The 18,616-nt window shown below is 38.3% G+C and overlaps 2 protein-coding genes across 7 annotated transcripts in view; one reads left to right on the top strand and one right to left on the bottom strand.

The window, feature by feature from the left end:
• Positions 1–348: 348 nt before the first annotated feature.
• golt1a (golgi transport 1A) lies at positions 349–10,853 on the top strand. Its single transcript, XM_040158696.1, has 5 exons — positions 349–452; positions 3,774–3,865; positions 7,374–7,552; positions 7,863–7,926; positions 8,055–10,853. Exons 1-5 carry the CDS (start codon positions 428–430, stop codon positions 8,082–8,084), a joined length of 390 nt encoding a protein of 129 aa, XP_040014630.1. The 5' UTR covers positions 349–427; the 3' UTR covers positions 8,085–10,853.
• Positions 10,854–10,991: 138 nt separating this feature from the next.
• LOC120806932 overlaps positions 10,992–18,616 on the bottom strand; it is a 45,222-nt gene continuing 37,597 nt past the window's right edge. For 3 of the 6 annotated variants that reach the window (XM_040158473.1, XM_040158475.1, XM_040158476.1), the window contains 2 exons: positions 12,716–12,842; positions 10,992–11,257 (listed from right to left, as the gene is read on the bottom strand). In XM_040158473.1, the coding sequence (XP_040014407.1) occupies positions 11,034–11,257; positions 12,716–12,842 (351 nt within the window). In that variant the 3' untranslated portion in view covers positions 10,992–11,033. Of the gene's footprint in view, positions 11,258–11,585; positions 11,658–12,715; positions 12,843–18,616 lie in introns of those variants that run through there. The other 3 variants (XR_005709762.1, XM_040158474.1, XM_040158479.1) reach the window with 3 other exon arrangements.

Here is an 18,616-nt window from a genome sequence, read left to right as displayed (position 1 = left end):
GTTGGTAATACTGTATACAAAAAAAAAAAAAACCATAAGGAAAGATAAAAGCAAAGAAAAGGGGGAGCAGAGGGAAAGGCACAATGAAGGAAATAAGGAATAAGGGAGAAAATAATGACCAGGCAGTCAGAACTTTTAAAGACGGTCTGAGGTATGCAGGAGCCCAAACACAGGACAAGGGATAGATGCATTAAATGTCTTTGAATGGGAGATGACATCACTCAGGTAGTTGACCCTTTACCTGAGAATCCCTGTGTCATTACAGGGTGTCAGTGTGCGCCTGCTGTGGTTAATGTTCACCTCATAAACTGACAACATCAGCGCACAAAGGTCAAAGTTGAGAAAAGGAAAGGACTCATTTGTTCCTGACAGTCAAAGTGAAACAAAGCCAACAAGGTAGAGAGGAGGGAAGACATAAGGGATTACCATGGTGGCCATCACAGAGATCCAGAGTAAGTGCTCCTACAGATCTTCTCCTCGAAGGTGTTAGAGTGAAGCGGCTGTCCTCTGAGTGACTCATGGAGCAGAGAGCATTGGCCGGATTTCTGAATATATAGAAGTGCTTTTAGAAATTCTGTATCTAAAGGTAAAAGTCCACAGGATAATAAGAGAGTATATGTTTTGAGCTAAATTCACATTCAGTTTAACCAATTTAGGCCCTTGTCTCCGAGCGTCACAGAATCACTTCGAGGAGATGAGCTGAATGAATGAGCAGCGCTGGTGTTCTTAAAACATCTAAGAAAACTGTCTCAAGAATGGTCCAAATCTTTGACATGGTAAGAAGTATGACTGAGGAGCTTTTTTTTAAAGAAGCTAAAAGGGACTTTTAGTGTGATTCTTCATAGCCCATTGCATTGGTAAAACATGGACTACAACTATGTATAACCATATAACCCTACCTTAAGCACTGAATCAGCCAAAAGCATGCCTCTAAAGATGACATGTCAGAGCTGCTTCACATCAATCGTCACAGCTTCAAGGACACCTCGTCATGATTTAGACTACCCATTATTCATTGTGTCCAATATGCATCATTATATTGAAAAATATGAGAAGAGGACTTATACAGTCAGGTCCTCTTTGCCTCTGTATACAACCGGAATGAATTTGTAATAGAGCTATCAAGATGTGATTGAAGTGTAGACTTTGAGCATTATTTCGGGGGATTCACAAAGATGTTGCATTAACCGTTTAGGAATTACAGCCATTTTATACATAGTTCCTCGTTTTCAGAGGCTCAGTAATTGGACAATTGACATTGATCAGTTTCATGTCCAGGTGTGGCATGTTTCCTCATTATTTCATGACAAAGTAATCAGATAAAAAGGTCTGGAGTTGATTCCAAGGGTTGAATTTGCATTTGGTAGCTGTGCATGGGAACTCTCAATATGTGGTCCAAAGAGGTGTCGATTCAAATGGAGGCAGCCATCAATAGGCTGAAAGAACAAAACAAACCTATCAGACAGATTGCAGAAACTTTGGTAGTAGCCAAATAAACGTTTTGGTACATTCTTAAAAAGAAGGAATGCACTGGCGAGCTCAGCAACACAAAAAGGCCTGGAAGACCACAGAAGACAACTAAAGTGGATGATCACAGAATTCTTTCCTTGGTGAAGAAAAACCCTTCACAAATCTAGCTAAGTCAAGAAAACTCTTGAGTATTGTTGTCAAAGTCTACAATCAAGAGACAACTTCATGAATGTAAATACAGAGGGTTTACCACAAGGTCCAACCCACTGGTAACACTCAAGAACAGAAAGGCCAGATTAGACTTTGCCAGAAAACATATAAAAAAAACCTGCCCAGTTCTGGAACAAGATTCTTTGGACACATGAAACCAAGATGAACTTGTACCAGATTGATGGGAAGAGAAAAGTATTGAGAAGGAAAAGAACAGCTCACGATCCAAATCATGCCACATCATCTGTCAAACATGGTGGAGGCAGTGTTATGGCATGAACATGTATGGCTGCCAATGGAAGTGCACTGGTGTTTATTGATGGTGTGCCTGCTGAGAGAAGTAGAAGGATTAATTCTGAAGTGTACAGTTCTACACTATCTGCTCAGATTCATCCAAATGCTGCAAAACTGACAGGACGGTGCTTCACAGTTACAGATGAATAATGAACCGAAACATACTGTGAAAGCAACACACGAGCTTCTAAAGGCAAAGAAATTGAATATTCTTCAATGGCCAAATCACTCACCTGACCTAAACCCAACTGAGCATGCTTTTCATTTACTGAAGACAAAACTGAGGGCAGAAAGACTAACAGCTGCAGTAAAGGCCTGGCAAAGAATCGCAAGGGAGGAAACTCAGTATTTGGTAATGTCCATTGGTTCCAGATTTTCAGGCAGTCATTGACTGCAAAGGATTTTCATCCAGGTATTAAAAATAATCCTTGTAATCATGTTGGTTTGTCCAACTACTTTTCAGCCTCTTAAAATGAAGGACTATGTATAAAAATGGCTGTAATTCCTAAACAGTTAATGTGATTAGCTTTTTGTTTAAACCCTTGAATTAAAGCTGAAAGTTCACACTTCAATCACAACTTTTCCTTTCAATTCCATTGTAGTAGTGTACAGAGGCAAAATTATGAAAATTGTGTCACTGTCCAAATACTTCTGTACCTGACTGTATATTTTCCCTTAATTACTAAAACTGAAGTTTCAACAGCTTCATCATATTTCACAGTTGTGTTGTAAAACACAACTGCGAAATATGAAATATGATACTGAAATATGATGAATGATGATATCTTGTGGTTTTGTCAGTAACTATAAACACAATATAAGTATAGATGACACACATGACATGGTCTGCTGCTGATTGGTATGTGTTCTTGCAAACAGTTTGTTCTGGCTGCTGATGGTGCATTATCATTGCTTAGGTTAGCCTGTGTAAAATGTGCAAATCCACCACAGTACCATGCATCATGTCCTGGACCTTTGAGGTGGAATAAAACAAAATTAAAAAATTAAAAAAAAGAGAGAGCTGTGAGTGACTATAATCATGATCATAGCTGTATTTCCTTGTTTCTAATTAAGTGTGACACTGAATGTCTCCTACTAACAAGTATCGATCTTATTCCTCCAGTGTTGTCCAGAAACTATTAAAAGCACATCAGTGAACCACACTGTTGCACTGGGTCACATGTTCCTTCATCAAAATGGACACACACTATGTAGTTTATTTTGATTCAATCCAAATAAACAAAGGTGGATTAATCCACCACTGAAAATAGTCTGAAAATGCACTGTTTCCTCCTGTTTGAGGATGTTGAAAACTAGAGTGTCCAATCTTTTCGGGAAATAGACATGTTTTTAAAAAGGTTTACATTTACATAGTTAGGTTAGGGAAGTCAGAAACTAATGAGAGTAGGACTAACGCACTGCTAGTTTTGGTCTTCTCCTGAAATTTGTTATGAGAAATAAGAAAAATTATGAAAAATATAGAATTATGTCAGCCTTATCCTTTAAATCAGAGGTCCACCATCTACATTCTGCTATTATGTGACATGCTGTACTGGACTGCAGGTTAGGACAGCTCTGCAGCACTCTGCAATCCTGGAGAGGACAGGAGGACTTTTCTAGATTAAGAAAGTTTGCACTAAAAGTAACATTTTTGCCTATTGAGGACTTATTCCTCTGTCTAATAAAATATCTATCCCCAAGTCGAATTGGAAATAATTATACCCCTCTTATTATATAGGCTTTTTGTTTTAAGTGTTTCTGAAATGTTCTTACTTCCCATGTGTATGTGTGTCTTCCAGAGATTGGTATCGGTGTGATGGGATTTGGTTTATTTTTCCTGCTCTTTGGTGTGCTGCTGTACTTTGACTCTGTCTTGCTGGCATTTGGGAATGTGAGTAATCTTTCATGCCACACACGTGCTCAGTGTCAACATCACACCATCACACCATAACAACATTCAAAGACAAAACCACTAGTTTACAACCTTTGAGGGAAATTTAGTGGTCATCATAGGTGAACTCTTTCACATTACATATAGTCATTGAATCAGTTGTTCAAAGTATTGTGTTTATACACAGTCCTTCATTTTAAGAGGCTGAAAAGTAGTTGGACAAACCAACATAATTATAAACACAATAAAGTAGTGCAGTAAAAAGTGCAATGCCATATTTCTATTTGATTATATGGTATAGTATACAGTAAGTGAGATACAAAGGATATGAAGTTTTCAATTAGTTTTATTTTTGTTTATGTGATGACACTTTCTGACTTTCATATTTTTTAATCTTAACTATTGGCCATCCTCTTAATTAAGGGAGTGAAATTACTGTATTTGGTTGTATTAAGTTATCTAAAATCATCTTAACCACCTGGCCAACAGGATGCCACCTTTAGGCAAAATTTAGATTCATTCACCATTTTTAAAGCAACAGAATGATTTCCTGCTGGTTCTGCCGCGTGCTGCATAGTTCCCAAACACTCCATGTGATTAGATTAAAGAGCTGATCTGGCCCCTGTTTTGTGGGAGGTTGACGCCATAAACAGTGTTGGGCAGTTTATTTGAAAACTGCAACCAATTACTGAATAGACATTACTTTAGTAATTACTGAGCAGTAAAATCATAGCATTAAATTACTCGTTAATTAAGTTTTGTTACTCAGCTGTCAGGTCCATCAATGGAGCCTTTTAAAACAAATGAAATCACAGGGCAAGGACACAAGTGCACGTCTCAGAGACACAAACAGGGTTCCAAAAATACAAGGTCTTTACTAGAAGAATGGTTCAGTACACAGGCAGGCAAGTAAAACCAGACAGCTTAGCTAAGGCGAGGTCCAAAAAACTAGAAAGAAGTCACATGGAGAATGCTAAAAATAGGAAAAGGCTGAAACACTTGTCATAGAGAATGAAGACGAACTGGCGCAGAGGGAAGGGAGCACAGAGACTAAATACACTAGGAGAGGAGGGACAATGAGACACAGGTGCAACACATTAGGGCGGGGCAGACAATCAAAATGGTGGGAAACACGAGGGCAGGTCACATCTTTTATATTTAACACATTTGGAGACAGAAAAACCAGATGCTGCAGTTTAACAAGCAGCAGCTATAGTGTGGAGGATTTACTGAGCATCCAGCAGCTAGTTTAGCATTGGCCCTCGACGACTGCACACAGCTCTCAAGAAACTCGGTTACTCACCCCCCAACTAGAAAAAAAGACATGACTCCTGTAATGTAACATCTGCCAGATCAGCCAACAACACACAACATTTAAGTAAGAGAGTTTTGGAATTACCTTGAGTCGCATTTCTCCTCTTTTGGTAAAGGCTACCGCCCCCACCACAAAACTGATCCAGGACCAGTCTGACACTGAACCCAGAGACCAAACTGAGATCAAATCAGTTTTACTGGGATTTGTGACTGTGATTACCGAATTTCAAACTTTAAATCCATTCACTACTCATTACTGAAATAAAGTAATCACTTTACTGTAACCTGTTACAAAGTAACACTGGCCATAACAGTATCTTTCAAGTGTATCATGGATTACAACTTAAAGTTGCTATATGTGATTGTTTGCTATTGCTACATAGCCAACATTAGAATTAGCAGCTGTTTATTTACCAAGAGCCTCAGCCATCGCTGTGTTTAAGAAACAATAAGTTAGAATATGTCCTCTAAATGAAGCTACTGCTTCATAGTCTCATGTTGGACTAAGGGCAGACTGGACGCTGCAGTGACTCACTAACACAAGGTTGTCTGATGGGCTGGGACTAGCTTGTTAGCATGCTAATTTTGGTAAAAGAAAAGAAGTACTAGAAATAGAAGCAAAACCAGCGTTAACATTGGTATTGCTTTCCACTGCTGGAGACAGCTCTTGGCGAGTAAAGGAATGAAGTTTGATGTTGAACTCGTAATGTTTCTTCTAGACTGGTGAGTAAACAGCTATTAATGCCAACGCTGGCTGTGTAGCAATAGCAAAAACTTAATTATAACACCTTTAATACAATACTGACTTGTCCATATGAATACTGAAAGAGTTACTGGTGGCAGTATTCTTTCCTTAGCTGCATACTGGCTGTGAATAGCTCTCTTCCTAATATGATTCCATTGTAAAAGATGATGGACAAAATTCAAAGTCCTTATTCTGTGTAAAAATAAATACTGAAGTTCAGCTAGAGCTAATTTGACAGTTCATGCTGTGTCTACACAGAAAGCCTTTCAGTCTGTCTCACACATCTGACAGAGCACATATTTGTGTTTTTTCTGGCCCAATATATGCCTAGGTCCTCGGCCAGTGTCAGCTGACAGCTGAATAAATTATCTGTGCCCACAGCTGGCCCAGATGTTGAAGTAGCATCTAACAATGATGCTGAATGTAGTACTGTACCTGAATGCATCCTGTGTCGATACGGACAGAGCAGCAGAGCTGCTGCAGCTGCTCTGCTGATGGGCTGCTGACACGATGCCCCCTGTGTAGACATGGCGTTGTACCCCATTCAGACCAAAAGAGTGACAAGGGTTATATCCATGTCGGGGTTTGGATTGGTCAGAATGCGGTGAACAGAAACTAATCATGATACTAATAATGTTACTGATGTTGAAACTTAATTTAACCAACTCGCTGAAGAGAGACAAAGAAGAAGAGGACACAGATAGACAGAGTGAGGCAAATTGAAAGCTCAGACAGAGGGGTGATTATTTGACGTAAGTCAGTGTAATTCTCAGGTTTTTTTTTTAATTTTTTTATTTCTTTGTTGAGGAGTACAAGTTTAATAGACATCTTTAAGATTCAGTCTGGTGGTAAGATCTTTACTGTGATGTTGCAATTGATGAGATATTTCCCAAAATCGCCTTCTGCTTGATTGTTGCTAGTGCTAATAAAAACATGACATTCCTATGATGTTAAGCTGTAGTTATACTTTTCCCCATCAGTTACATTGGAAGAGCATTATGAGAGGATCTTTTCACAGCCAGTGTGGACAGGACAAATAGGCAACCAATTAGGGTGGCCAATTATTCTCTCAATGTACACGTGGGCATGTGAGTATGAAAATATAACATTCAAAGGTTGATAAAACAATACAGTTCAATATTATCAGTGCTATTTATTTTAAATCATATGATATGTGGATAGTACAGTACAGTAAATGTCTCAAAGGAGTTCTAAGGACACAGAAAGTTTTTTATCCATTCAAACACATGAAAAACATGTTTTCTCAGAAACAGGAACATCTGCACACCTTCCTACAGTTAAGCAAGAAAGTTAACAGGCTAATCATGAATATCTCAGGAACACCTGCCAGACAACAAACATAGCTTAATGCATTTAGAGTGTTGAAGGACTAGGCATTGAATGACAATTGTAGAATAAAACATTTTTGTGTGACTACCTGCCCTTTAGATCCTATTTCTGACTGGTTTGATGTTCATCATCGGCTTCAGAAGGACAGCCCACTTCTTCTTCCAAAGACACAAGTTTCGAGGTTCTTTTTTCTTCCTGGGGGGTGTGTCTCTGGTGCTGTGCCGTTGGCCATTCATTGGAATGCTGGTGGAGAGTTATGGCTTTGTGCTTTTATTCAGGTAAGTTCAGGTAAGGTGTTTGTGAAACAGAAAAACAAGGCTACAAATGAATCTTTGTCTCTAATAATAATGACAACTGATGTTGCCAGTTTGATTTGGGAATACCATGATCTGAATAATACATCTACATAATATCTGCTTTATGCATACAGTAACAGTAGTTGATAGTTTGTTGAAGCTGTTGATCCCAGTCATCTCATAATTCTTTTGCATCTCATCATGGAACTGATTATATCAGATTGTAATTGACGTGATGTATCATTTCAACAATAAAACATGAAATGCCACACTGTTTTGTTTCCTGCTGTAGGTCTTTCTTCCCCATGGCCTTGGGATTTGTGCTGTCAGCTGTCAATATTCCTTTCCTCAACACAGTATGTTTTGTTCTTGGCTCAGCAGATTAACACTTAACAGGATTTTTTTTTTTTTTTTAATTTCCAGTACCTCAGGGATGTCACTGCAGTGATTTCACAGATAATGTAATCTCTTCTTTTTCTGTCAGTTTTTCTCCAGAAGCTCCTCCATGGTCTGAGCAGATGAACATACAGCAGAGAAGGGGGGGGGGGCTGTTGCTATCGTTTACTTTGCTGATGACCAGGAAGAATAATTTATATTTTACAATGTACTGTATTTTGTCACATATTAGGTTAAAATTAATAACCAAGCAGTCAAATAATAATTTTCCTAAAAGTTAGTCTAACTTGAAATCATACAAAATTAAAGTCTTGCAGTTGTACAGGATCTATTTTCCATCTTTGCAATTATTTGCTGTTTTTGAATCTTTTAATATCGTATTGATGTTTTTTTTTATTTAAAAAAATGAATGTCCTTATATTGTCTGCCAGGTTCACATACTGTATAATAGTGTCCGTAAAGACACGCACAGGGGCTATACATGTTATAAAAAAGGAAGCAGATTTAATGATAACCAGTAAAGACTTGCTGCAAAAAAACACAGGTTCAGATGAGGAGAACCTCTGATCAGTCTGCCTTAGACAAGCTGACATCAGGAGATGGTAAATGCTAAATGGACTGCAGTCATATTGACCACTCAAAGCGCTTTACGCTTTACACTACTGCCACATTCACCCAATCACACACTCATTCCTATAGCACTTTTCTATGCGGACAGCACTTCTATACAAACTCATTCACACACAGACAATACATCAGTTCAGTATCTTGGACCATTCAACATACAGACTGGAGGAGCCTGGGATTGAACCACCAACCTTCCGGTTTGTGGACAACCCGCTCTACCTCCTGAGCCTGTGAGATGCATGAATTAAGAAAAGTATACTGCGACCTCTGCATCTTTAGAAGACACTCTCTAATTCTTCAACTGTACTGAAATGTGCTGTTAATAACATATTGCTCTTAGGTACAACTACCGATAACTGTGGTAATATACAAGATCGGTAAGCCTAAGTCTTCCTACACTTCATTCTTTGTTCAGATTTTGCTTTGTAAGTTCAGGCTTTTCAAAGCACAAATACAAATATTAGCTTTCTTCTGCTACTTCAATTGCTTACCTGTCTAACAAATGCAATAGAAACATCAGTACTGATGTATGTCAGAGTGTGAAGCTCCATCTAACTGTCAAATGCTGCAAAGATATTGACTCAAGTTTTGGGGGAAGCAAAACTAGGTGTACAGCATGGTCGTATCTGAGGGTTCCTGACAGACCTTTTTTCCAAGAAAACATCTAGTGCCTTTCTGGACAATCCTTAGCTACTTTCTATAGATAAGAGTCATCAGTATTCCCATACGAGCACAGCTCTATGCGTGTCATTCAATTGACTGCATGGCAGCTGACACAGACGTGAATGAGCTTCTAACTTTATCTCTGAGTGATCATTTTTCAGGTAAATATGGCCGAAATCACAACACAGTCGTTGTCTTTAACTTATGACGAGGACGCAGTTATAAAATCAGGATTTTAGCATAAGAGCAGCAGCTTCGAAATGGCTTGGAAGGGACTGCCGGTTAACATGGAGTCTTAATGGGCTGCGTTTCAATCACTATTTTTCACACTTGTTCCATTGTTTGACAACAGAAAGAGAAAACATGTCAATGAGAACAGCTTTAATGGGAATTCAGCCGCATTAAAACACTGTATATGTGAGCACAGAGAGTAGGAGAGAAGCAAACAGATGAAGGGCAGTCCAGCCACAGACTAGGTTTTTACATAGCCCTGTTTGAAGTGATAATCTTATCAACAGAATGACATATATGTTTACTGCCTTCAAAACTGGTACAAACTGTTACACGGTTAAAAAACGATTCACATCAGACTTTTCTGATATCTCCCCAGTGTGGCTCAGGTTTGGTTCAACTCTTAAATTTCTGTAGGATCTAGTTCCACTTTGTTGTATTGCCTTACTGTTACTTTTTAAAGAAATTATTGTGTGAAAACACATGGCATTATTTTCTGCATAATTGGCATATTGGCAGGTTCAGCCTAGAGCATTGTTTTAATATTTGAATTTAACTCTAACATTTATCTGTAGAGTGTCTTGGGGCTCTGTATACAACCCTGTTTCCCAGAAAGTATGTTTCTATAAAACTAAACTGCAAATATGTTTTGTAGGAAGCGTAATTGTGACCGGATTACTTTTTCTGTTAACATAAAGATGATAAGTTGTTCATTTATGTTTTTGCCAGGTCACAAATCTGTTGAAACTGAACGTATCGGTAAAATGTTCATAGGCAACATATCTATGATCTTGCAGGAAAACATCCATTTGTAGTGAATCCAGCATCATTAAATTGTTTTACCAAACCCATCGTCTTTCCTGAACCTTAACCATGTGTAACTTCATTCATTCAAAAATATGTTGCCTCTGCACATAATCCAGCAAGAGTTCATGTTTCCTACAAAACGTATTTGCTGGTGCAGTTTAGTTGTAAAGAGACGTAATTTCTATTTCTCAAAATATTTTATTGTTTTTTTTAAATTATTATCCTCCCTGTGTTCCCTCCTGAGAGGAGGGGGAAGACTGGTATGGTGTCTACAGCACATGTGGTGTGACCTCAGTGGGATTGAGCCTAGTGTCTCTTAGCAGCAGGCAATCTGCCCTGGGTGATGGGTTTGATTTATTTAAAATGTTGTCTTTTGCCATGTTCCTTTGTTAAAGAAAATCTTTTTAATGTTTATTTTAATACAGATATGTGTTTAGATTCATTGCTTTGCTCACATTTCCTTTGCTAATCATTATTGATCCATAAAATAAAATAGTAATTATCTGAATTTTGTAAAATCCTGGTTGGTATGCTGTGCTTGAATCTAGTTCTTGAGTGTCCAGTTTAGTTCTCCCTTTGTTCTGTACAGAATCACACGAAGGAAACAAATCCTTTAATAATCTTTACCTGCATTTTTTATTGAGTCTTTAACAGTGACATTTTTTTTTTTTCCTCATTCTGAATAAAACACCATCTGTGAAAATGTCAGCTCTAACACAGAATAACAACAGACATCAGGTCATTTTCCGTAACGTAGACCAAAAGAGTTGAGGTTGTATGAGGATACATCTTGACGTTTCTTTATACTCCGAGGGAGGACCACCTTTTGGATCCACCATCCGGTCCTAGGAAACTTTCCATCAGTTGCATGGATCTTATCAGCAGGCAAATTCCCAGAATTCTTTGCTGGTGGCGACACTGATGCATGGCTTAAATCTCTCAAGGCTTTCATTATTGCCTGATCTGAAGGACAAACAAGACAAAGTTGTCTGGCATCCACTTTTTTGACTTAGTTAACTTATTCATAAATTCTTATATGACTTATATCAAAATTAAAACAGAAAAAATAATATGAGATCAATCATTTGAATAAACTGTAAAAACAAAACTTAATTTTCTTACCTAGGCAATTGATAAAATATTTAAAATTCCAATATTTCACTTAGATTTTTAAGGGAGAGTTAAAGGAATAAAAGACACCATGCTCTTTTTGGTTTGAGCTTGAGTTTCGATCACTTAAGCTCTTTCCAGGGGCAAACATGAATGTACTTGACAGCCTGTAAAAACTTACTGAAGTCTGACTAAATAACCTTGATGATGCCATGGTGATGTCATCGGAATATTCACATCTTAGGCTTGGAGGCTATTGATGTACAACAGAGAATCTATGTTACAAACTGGAGCTATGGAGTTTTAAGGACATGGGTATTTACCAGGCAAGTACAATTACATGAAAGACAGTATCATGTTGCATAATGGGAAGTGTAGGAACCGGTGTTTTCGGAGACCCTAGCTTGACTTTAACAGATGTGCAATACTGACAAATGGCAACCAACTCAGCCAGTATTGCCTTTAGATAAAAATTGCTTAAAATTGAGTGGACTTAAAAATAAGTGACTGTATTTATAAAATGAACACGCTATCTGTCTGTGCTAAACACATTTCAGTTACTGCACACTGTCAGTCGTCCACTGATGTAAAAAGTTAAGGGACCAGTATTCTTGTTGGATAGCGCCCACACCCACAGTAGATTGGTGGGGAGGGGATGGGTAACTAACTTTCTGAAACCAACAATCTGACATTCACACCCACTTCATGTGGTGGTGAGAAAGGAGCCAGGGTTTGACTGTCTCTCTCTAGGTCTTTTTTCATTTCTGTCACTTTTCACATGTACCGGCACTGGAATAGTTTGAATGACTTCTGGAGAGACTGTCTCAAAATTTGTGCCATTATACCTGTATTTAAACAAATCATGTCTGCCCCCTCTCTGCGACAGGCGGCTATTCACCCACCTTCAAGGGTAACGATTTCGAACAAAACGTTCCAGGACTAGTTCTGATTGAGCATATCCTGACCCTTACACTGAAACTGTTTCTACCCACAGTAGCTGTCTACACTGGCTGTGTAACAGCTCCGACTTCATTACAGCATTTAATCGACCTGAAGTGTCTTTTTTAGGCTTCACGTTTATTTTCCTCCTACTTACATGTGTAAGTACATTGATTGTGTTTGGCTATGAGCTCTACCATAGTATTTGTGAGCGCTCAGCAGTACCTTGGCTGAACCCGCTCTTTGTAGAAGCTTGACCAGCGACTGCAGCTGCTGTTGTTCGGCTGACATGTAGACAGAGTGTAATCCAAGGCCATGCACTGATATGTATTTGTAGATTGCTTTTACAAGCCTCCAAAACTCTGACTGTACCTTCATTGTAGGGGGTGGATTTCAGATTGCTGGTGGTGTAGACCTCTGTTGACAAGGCAGCCATCATCAGCGCAACAATGAGTTGTGGCATTGTGACAGTCACTATGTTCGAGCTGCTGAAATTCCTCTGCAAACAGACAAAAATGATTCAAACGTCATTAATCCCAGCGGAGGTCAGGTTGCCGGTTGTAGCAAAGGTTTTAGCATTTTCAGTCCTGTAAACAGATTCAACAAAGCAGAAATTGTAGCAGTATAGATTATTGCTGTGTTTGGATTTACTCAGAGTACTTATTTACTAACTCTTGTAAATCAAATGATGCTCAAGAGGCTCATTTTTGTTGCTTGTTGCTTTGGGTAGTATTGTATGTATGAGGAATTGCCCATGTGTGAGTGGGGAGATGTTTTTTTTTGGTGAAATATTTGAAACTTTGTGGAACAGTGTTTACATCTGGACACAGGGTGTTCAGTGACAATCCAAACATCAGCCTTACATGGGCTGAGGCTAAATGCTAAATGATCGCATCACTTCCAGAGCCTAATTAACCCACTTGCTGTGGACCCCTATTAGGCTACTGACCCCACACACACAGTCCGTTTCCTCCAGAGTTCCAAAACTTTCGTTCCGAAAATTGAACACCACACTACCCCAGGTTTTTTTTAAGTCATTTAGTTTAGGACAATTTGATTAAACACAAATTTATATGCGCCATGTAAGAACATCAAGACTCAAGATTGAAATTTTTAGTTAAGGGTTCTGCCAAGTTCTTTGAGAAAACGGCATACAGTAACACTTCTGAGAGCCTTCCAACTTTTCCAAGTGGATTTATCCTATTTATATCATACCTAGGACAGAAAAATCATTTTAGCTATAATGCTGTTCTACAACTTTCATGAACACTAATTAAAGGAGAAAGAACTGACAGTCCCATCAATTTTGGCAACGAAATACTTCTAAAGTATAATTACATGTATGAGGGAATCTGATGAGGACGTAAGCAGCGCAACACCAGTGCCAGTTTGTGTTGTTTAACATCCTAAGATGATGTAATATCATGATGTCATGCAGCATCATATGATTTGTAACACATCTTATGGTGTATAAAAATTGATGATTTTTTTGTGTATAAAAAAGCTGTAATTGAAATCAAATGATAACATATATGAAGGCATGATGACTTTGTATGACACCATATGGTATAAAGATTGAAGATTCCTTTTGTACATCACTTCTTAAACTGGTTGACATGTGACGATGCAATATGATGCCATAAAATGCTGATGTCATGTACTACTGTCTAATATAAGACTTTATGACTTTATGTGTATTCGGTATACACACAGTATACTCTACCTAATATTTACATGGGGTAGGCAGGATGATCATAATGTGCTTTTTATAGTGCTGCACAGAGTTATACTATTTTTTTAAAGACAGTCGTGTTATGCACTTCTTGATTGTTAACCACCCTCTGCAGTACCATAGATGTAAAGTAGGAGTAGACAAGCTAGCAAAGCTACCAAGAGTTAGCCTATAGATGCCTTTGGTTGTCTCATTTGGTCACGTGGTCTTCGCATTGTAGGCTGTTGCTGTCTGTGAGGAGTCTGTTAGTTGCATGACCACAAGAAGTTGTCGTGAGACACAACATGTAAACATTGGTCGTTTTAAACAAGGCGATTGTTTGTGGAGGACAAATTCAATTTAAGAGTACTTAAAGCAGACCTTTAATGGTCACAATCAAATAATTAGGGACGAAATGGAGCTCAGTGACAGTGAGTAATTGTGTACTGGAAGACATTCGAGTCCTTTCCCCTCTCTTTATTATTGACCAGTAGAGTCCTCTGGATAGAATCCAGCTGGACCCTGGTTGCTGTAGAACACATCACTCTGACCTCAGCACCAACACACCCTGCAGAGATGAAAAACTACAATTTCTGATCAATAATTCATCAGTGCTTGTTGTTTACGTCAATGGTCATGTTTGGAACTTAAAAAGATAAACTTGAACCATTAACCTGGATCTGGATTCTTTGCTTAACATCAGAGAGGGATCAGCTCAAAATATTAAAATAATTTTTCAAAAGGAATCATTTAACTGACAACAATGAATCCCAATGTGATCTGTACTTTATTCTTGGATGACTAACACCATCAAACTTACTGTTAAGTCACACTGTTCAAGTAGGAGGTCCCTATATGAGAAATAGCAGACAGTGAGTTCCCCCCAGGTTGGTAAAAAAAACAAAACAAAAAAAAAAAAAACAAACAAACAAACAAACAAACCATGTACCAGAAAAATACAGAGAAGATGATCTAAGTGTCCTCAGTGGTAGCTGTAGCCCTTATGGTAGTGTAGCTGAACTACTTTCAGTACCTTCCCCAACACTGCCTGATAATATATAACCTGCACTCTATAACCTTTGGTCTATTTTTAGCCACACCACTTGGTTGGTCCACCACTTTGGTCCAGACTGAAATATGTCAACAACAATTGGATGGATTACCATGCCATTTGGAGCAGGCATCTAGACGAGGTGATGATCCTAGTGAATTTTGGTAATCCCCTGAGTTTTCACCTGCTGCCATCAACAGGTCAAATTTTTAATTTGTCCAGTATTAGAATCAAATTAATGACATTTACATCAACTGTACTTGATGAAAGTACTCATAACGTTTGAACTGTACAGACCAGTCCTATACATATTGTAAATAGTTTCTGTCTAAATGTTCATAAAAACATAACAACTGTACTTCTCACATCTCTCTAGCTGATTATCACTTTTTTTGCACCCATCAGACAAACACACCCATATTCAGTAATATCATAATATTTTACAAGTAACACGTTGACCTTTCTGTATATGCCATCGTCATACAAAATAAGCTCTATTATACTTCCAGTCACATCATTTCAGACTTTAATGCTGACAGCATGAAAAACCTGTATGACATAGGTTGCAAACCTCTTTCTGACTCCCCTCTGGCCATTTATTACATACACAAGGTCAGAAATTAATTTTGAACCTCAACTTTCATCTCCATATGTCACAGTTTGGTTTTCTTTACACTGCAGCTTCACAGAGCTGCTAGCATTCTGTAGAATCTTAGTCTTGTTTCACTGTTGTTTTCTCTGTCATTTCTGTCACCATGCTCCAGTAGTTTGTAAATAATGTGCCCACCAAACCACCATGTGCTATTGTCTGGTCGAACCACTTAACTCTTACTGTGACTGTGACCACTGTTCGTCACATACACTGTGCATCTGTGAGAATAATAGCGCATTCATTTTCTTACTCTCACATAGACACACACACACACACACACGTGTTGGGACTGTGAAGACGTTAACCGCAGTGACCACATCCTCATATCACCAAACAAAGACCCAATAATGAATATGAACTGTGATATTCTGGTCTTACCTGTATGCTGCAGGCGAGCACTGACTGAGACCCCTGTCCCTCTCCTTGACCAGAGGTCTCTTTTATAGGCTGAGATCTCCCGCGTCATCATCACTGATCACTGGTTGGTAGTGTGTGTGGTGCCAACTATGCACCAGCACACACACACTGCACCATTACTCCTCATTTCTTTCCTGTTCATCCAACTCTTCTGTTCAGAGATGGCCTTTCAAAGATCAGTAAGATTCCAAAACGCTGATTCTCATGTGTGTACTCAGATATGGGTTAGTCACTACTTAGGTCTTTCTATAATAGACATGAAATTAGGTTTTTGGTCAACACAAAAGTCTGGAGGTCATAATAATAAATACACAATGGAAGTGAAGTGGGCTGAATAATAGAATCTAAAAATATACACCTGAGAGACGTGCATTTTATGTAACTGTAGATAAATAATGTTTGCGTATATCCTCAACTGGCACTGAGACAATTTGTATATTCATAATATACAAACAGCCTCATGAAATAGTCTCATTGTTCTCATAGAAGCATTATAGGATTAATTTAAGATCTTCTTGAGCCTCAGTAATAATTTGTAATGTTTTCCAGCAAAATCAGATCATATTATAGTGAGAGACCTAACATAACACAGGTCAGATTGTCCTTTTAACACCCAACACAAATGATTTCATGCCATATTCTAGTAAAGCATATTTTATGAATTTCCTCATTAATCTTAAATAATAATTGATAACACTAAATAGTTGTGATCCTAATTATTCGCTAATTATTTAAACATCCAGTCAGAACATTTTGATATTTTAAAAGAAAATTCCACTTTATCACAGTTTGGGTAATATTTTCGTAGCTTTGGACATTGTTCATTGAAAAAAAAGTCTTAGGAATTCCTGAAGAGATCTTAACAATAAATTCAATAACTGGAGAAAGGGAATTGGATCTAAACTCTTGATTGAAAGAATAATTTCACTTGAAGTTTCCTGGGTCAGGAGGACCCAGGTAACTTCACTTCCTGGGTCCTCCTGACTCCTAAAGGTCACATCTTTTCAATTCTCCTTCACAGTGTAAATGGGGACCAAGAAGATGCCCAGTAGGAGCAGAGGACCAGATTCTAAATTTTTCCACCGAGGAGGAAAAAGTTGGAATCTGGTACAACTGACTCCTGTTTTACCTGAATGAGTGAATAGCATGTGGTCCAGACTTCAACAAAATGCCAATGACGGATGGAAAATAAGGAATTATAGAGTCAATAGCTATTAGGCTCATAAAAAATCTGAAGATGTGAATGAAGTTTGTGATGAAGATGTGACAAATACACTTTTATTTTGATAAATTCAATAAATAATGTACATTACCTATTCATTCATATGCAAAAAAGAGAATACATACATGGAAAAAGTCAGTATCACTTGGAATAAGAGGTGTGAATCCTTTTGTCAGCTGACTATGATAGTGATGGAAAAAAACACATCAACAAACAAGTGATTTAACAGTATTGTGGCATTCAAAACGTATTTACAGTTTTCTCATAGATACAAATGAAATTCATGAATGGTCCAAGAGTTTAAATATGTTTTTTTTTTTTTTTAAATAACTAAACTACTAATAACTACTATAAATGATAATAAAATTAATACAGTGCATTCAAAAGTACCCTTTACTATGAGACTTGAGATTTTGCTCAGGTGCCTCCCATTTCTCTTGATCATCTTCGAGATGTTTCTACACCTTGACTGGAATCCACCTTTGGTAAATTCAATAGATTAGACATGATTTGGAAAGTCACACACCATATAAGGTTTCACAGGTGACGATGAGTATCAGAGCAAAAACCCAGCCGTGAAGTCGTAGTAACTGCTTGCAGACCTCAGAGACAGGATTGTGTCAAGGCACAGATCTGGGGAAGGCTACAAAAATTCTGCTGCATTGAAGGTTCGCAAAAGCACAGTGGCCTTCATAATTCTTACATGGAAGAAGTCTTGAACAACCAGGACTCTTCCGAGAGCTGGCCGCCCGGTCAGACTAAGCAAGAAAGGTGACCAAGAAACCAGTTGTCACTATGGCTGAGCTCCAGAGATTCTGTGTTGAGATGGGAGAAACCTCCAGAAGGACAACCATCACTGCAACACTCCACCAATCTGGACTTAATGGCAGAGTGGCCTGATGGAAGCCTCTCCTCAGTGAAAGACACACGAAAGCCTCTCAGAGTTTGCAAAAAAAAAAATTTGTTTAGATCTGCTTCGCCACGAGATCACTTGAGGCGGTTCATCGCTCCCTGATTGCTCCCTCTGGCACAATAATCATAATAATGTCCTTTAGTTTGTGATGCACCATTATTTTCGGATCTTGTAGTGTGTGCATGTGCATCTGTGCAGTTTCCTCTTATATGCGTGATGCAGCCCAAGTACAACATCGGTTAGGATTTTAAAACTCCTGCTTATTATCATTGCTGCCCTGATGAGTCTGCGAGCAGACTGGATCTCT

This window comes from Xiphias gladius, chromosome 21 (genome assembly GCF_016859285.1).
Source record: "Xiphias gladius isolate SHS-SW01 ecotype Sanya breed wild chromosome 21, ASM1685928v1, whole genome shotgun sequence".
NCBI classification, from domain to species: domain Eukaryota; kingdom Metazoa; phylum Chordata; class Actinopteri; order Istiophoriformes; family Xiphiidae; genus Xiphias; species Xiphias gladius.
The sequence above is the reverse complement of the archived record's forward strand: the minus strand, read 5'-3'. Positions and strand labels throughout refer to the sequence as shown.

Bases quoted from the DNA above. Each gene is read 5' to 3' on its own strand.
- golt1a (XM_040158696.1), top strand. From the start codon at position 428: ATGGTGGCCATCACAGAGATCCAGA. The intron at 453-3,773 runs GTAAGTGCTCCT...TGTGTCTTCCAG, and splicing joins GGCCATCACAGAGATCCAGA to AGATTGGTATCGGTGTGATG. The intron at 7,553-7,862 runs GTAAGTTCAGGT...TTCCTGCTGTAG, and splicing joins GGCTTTGTGCTTTTATTCAG to GTCTTTCTTCCCCATGGCCT.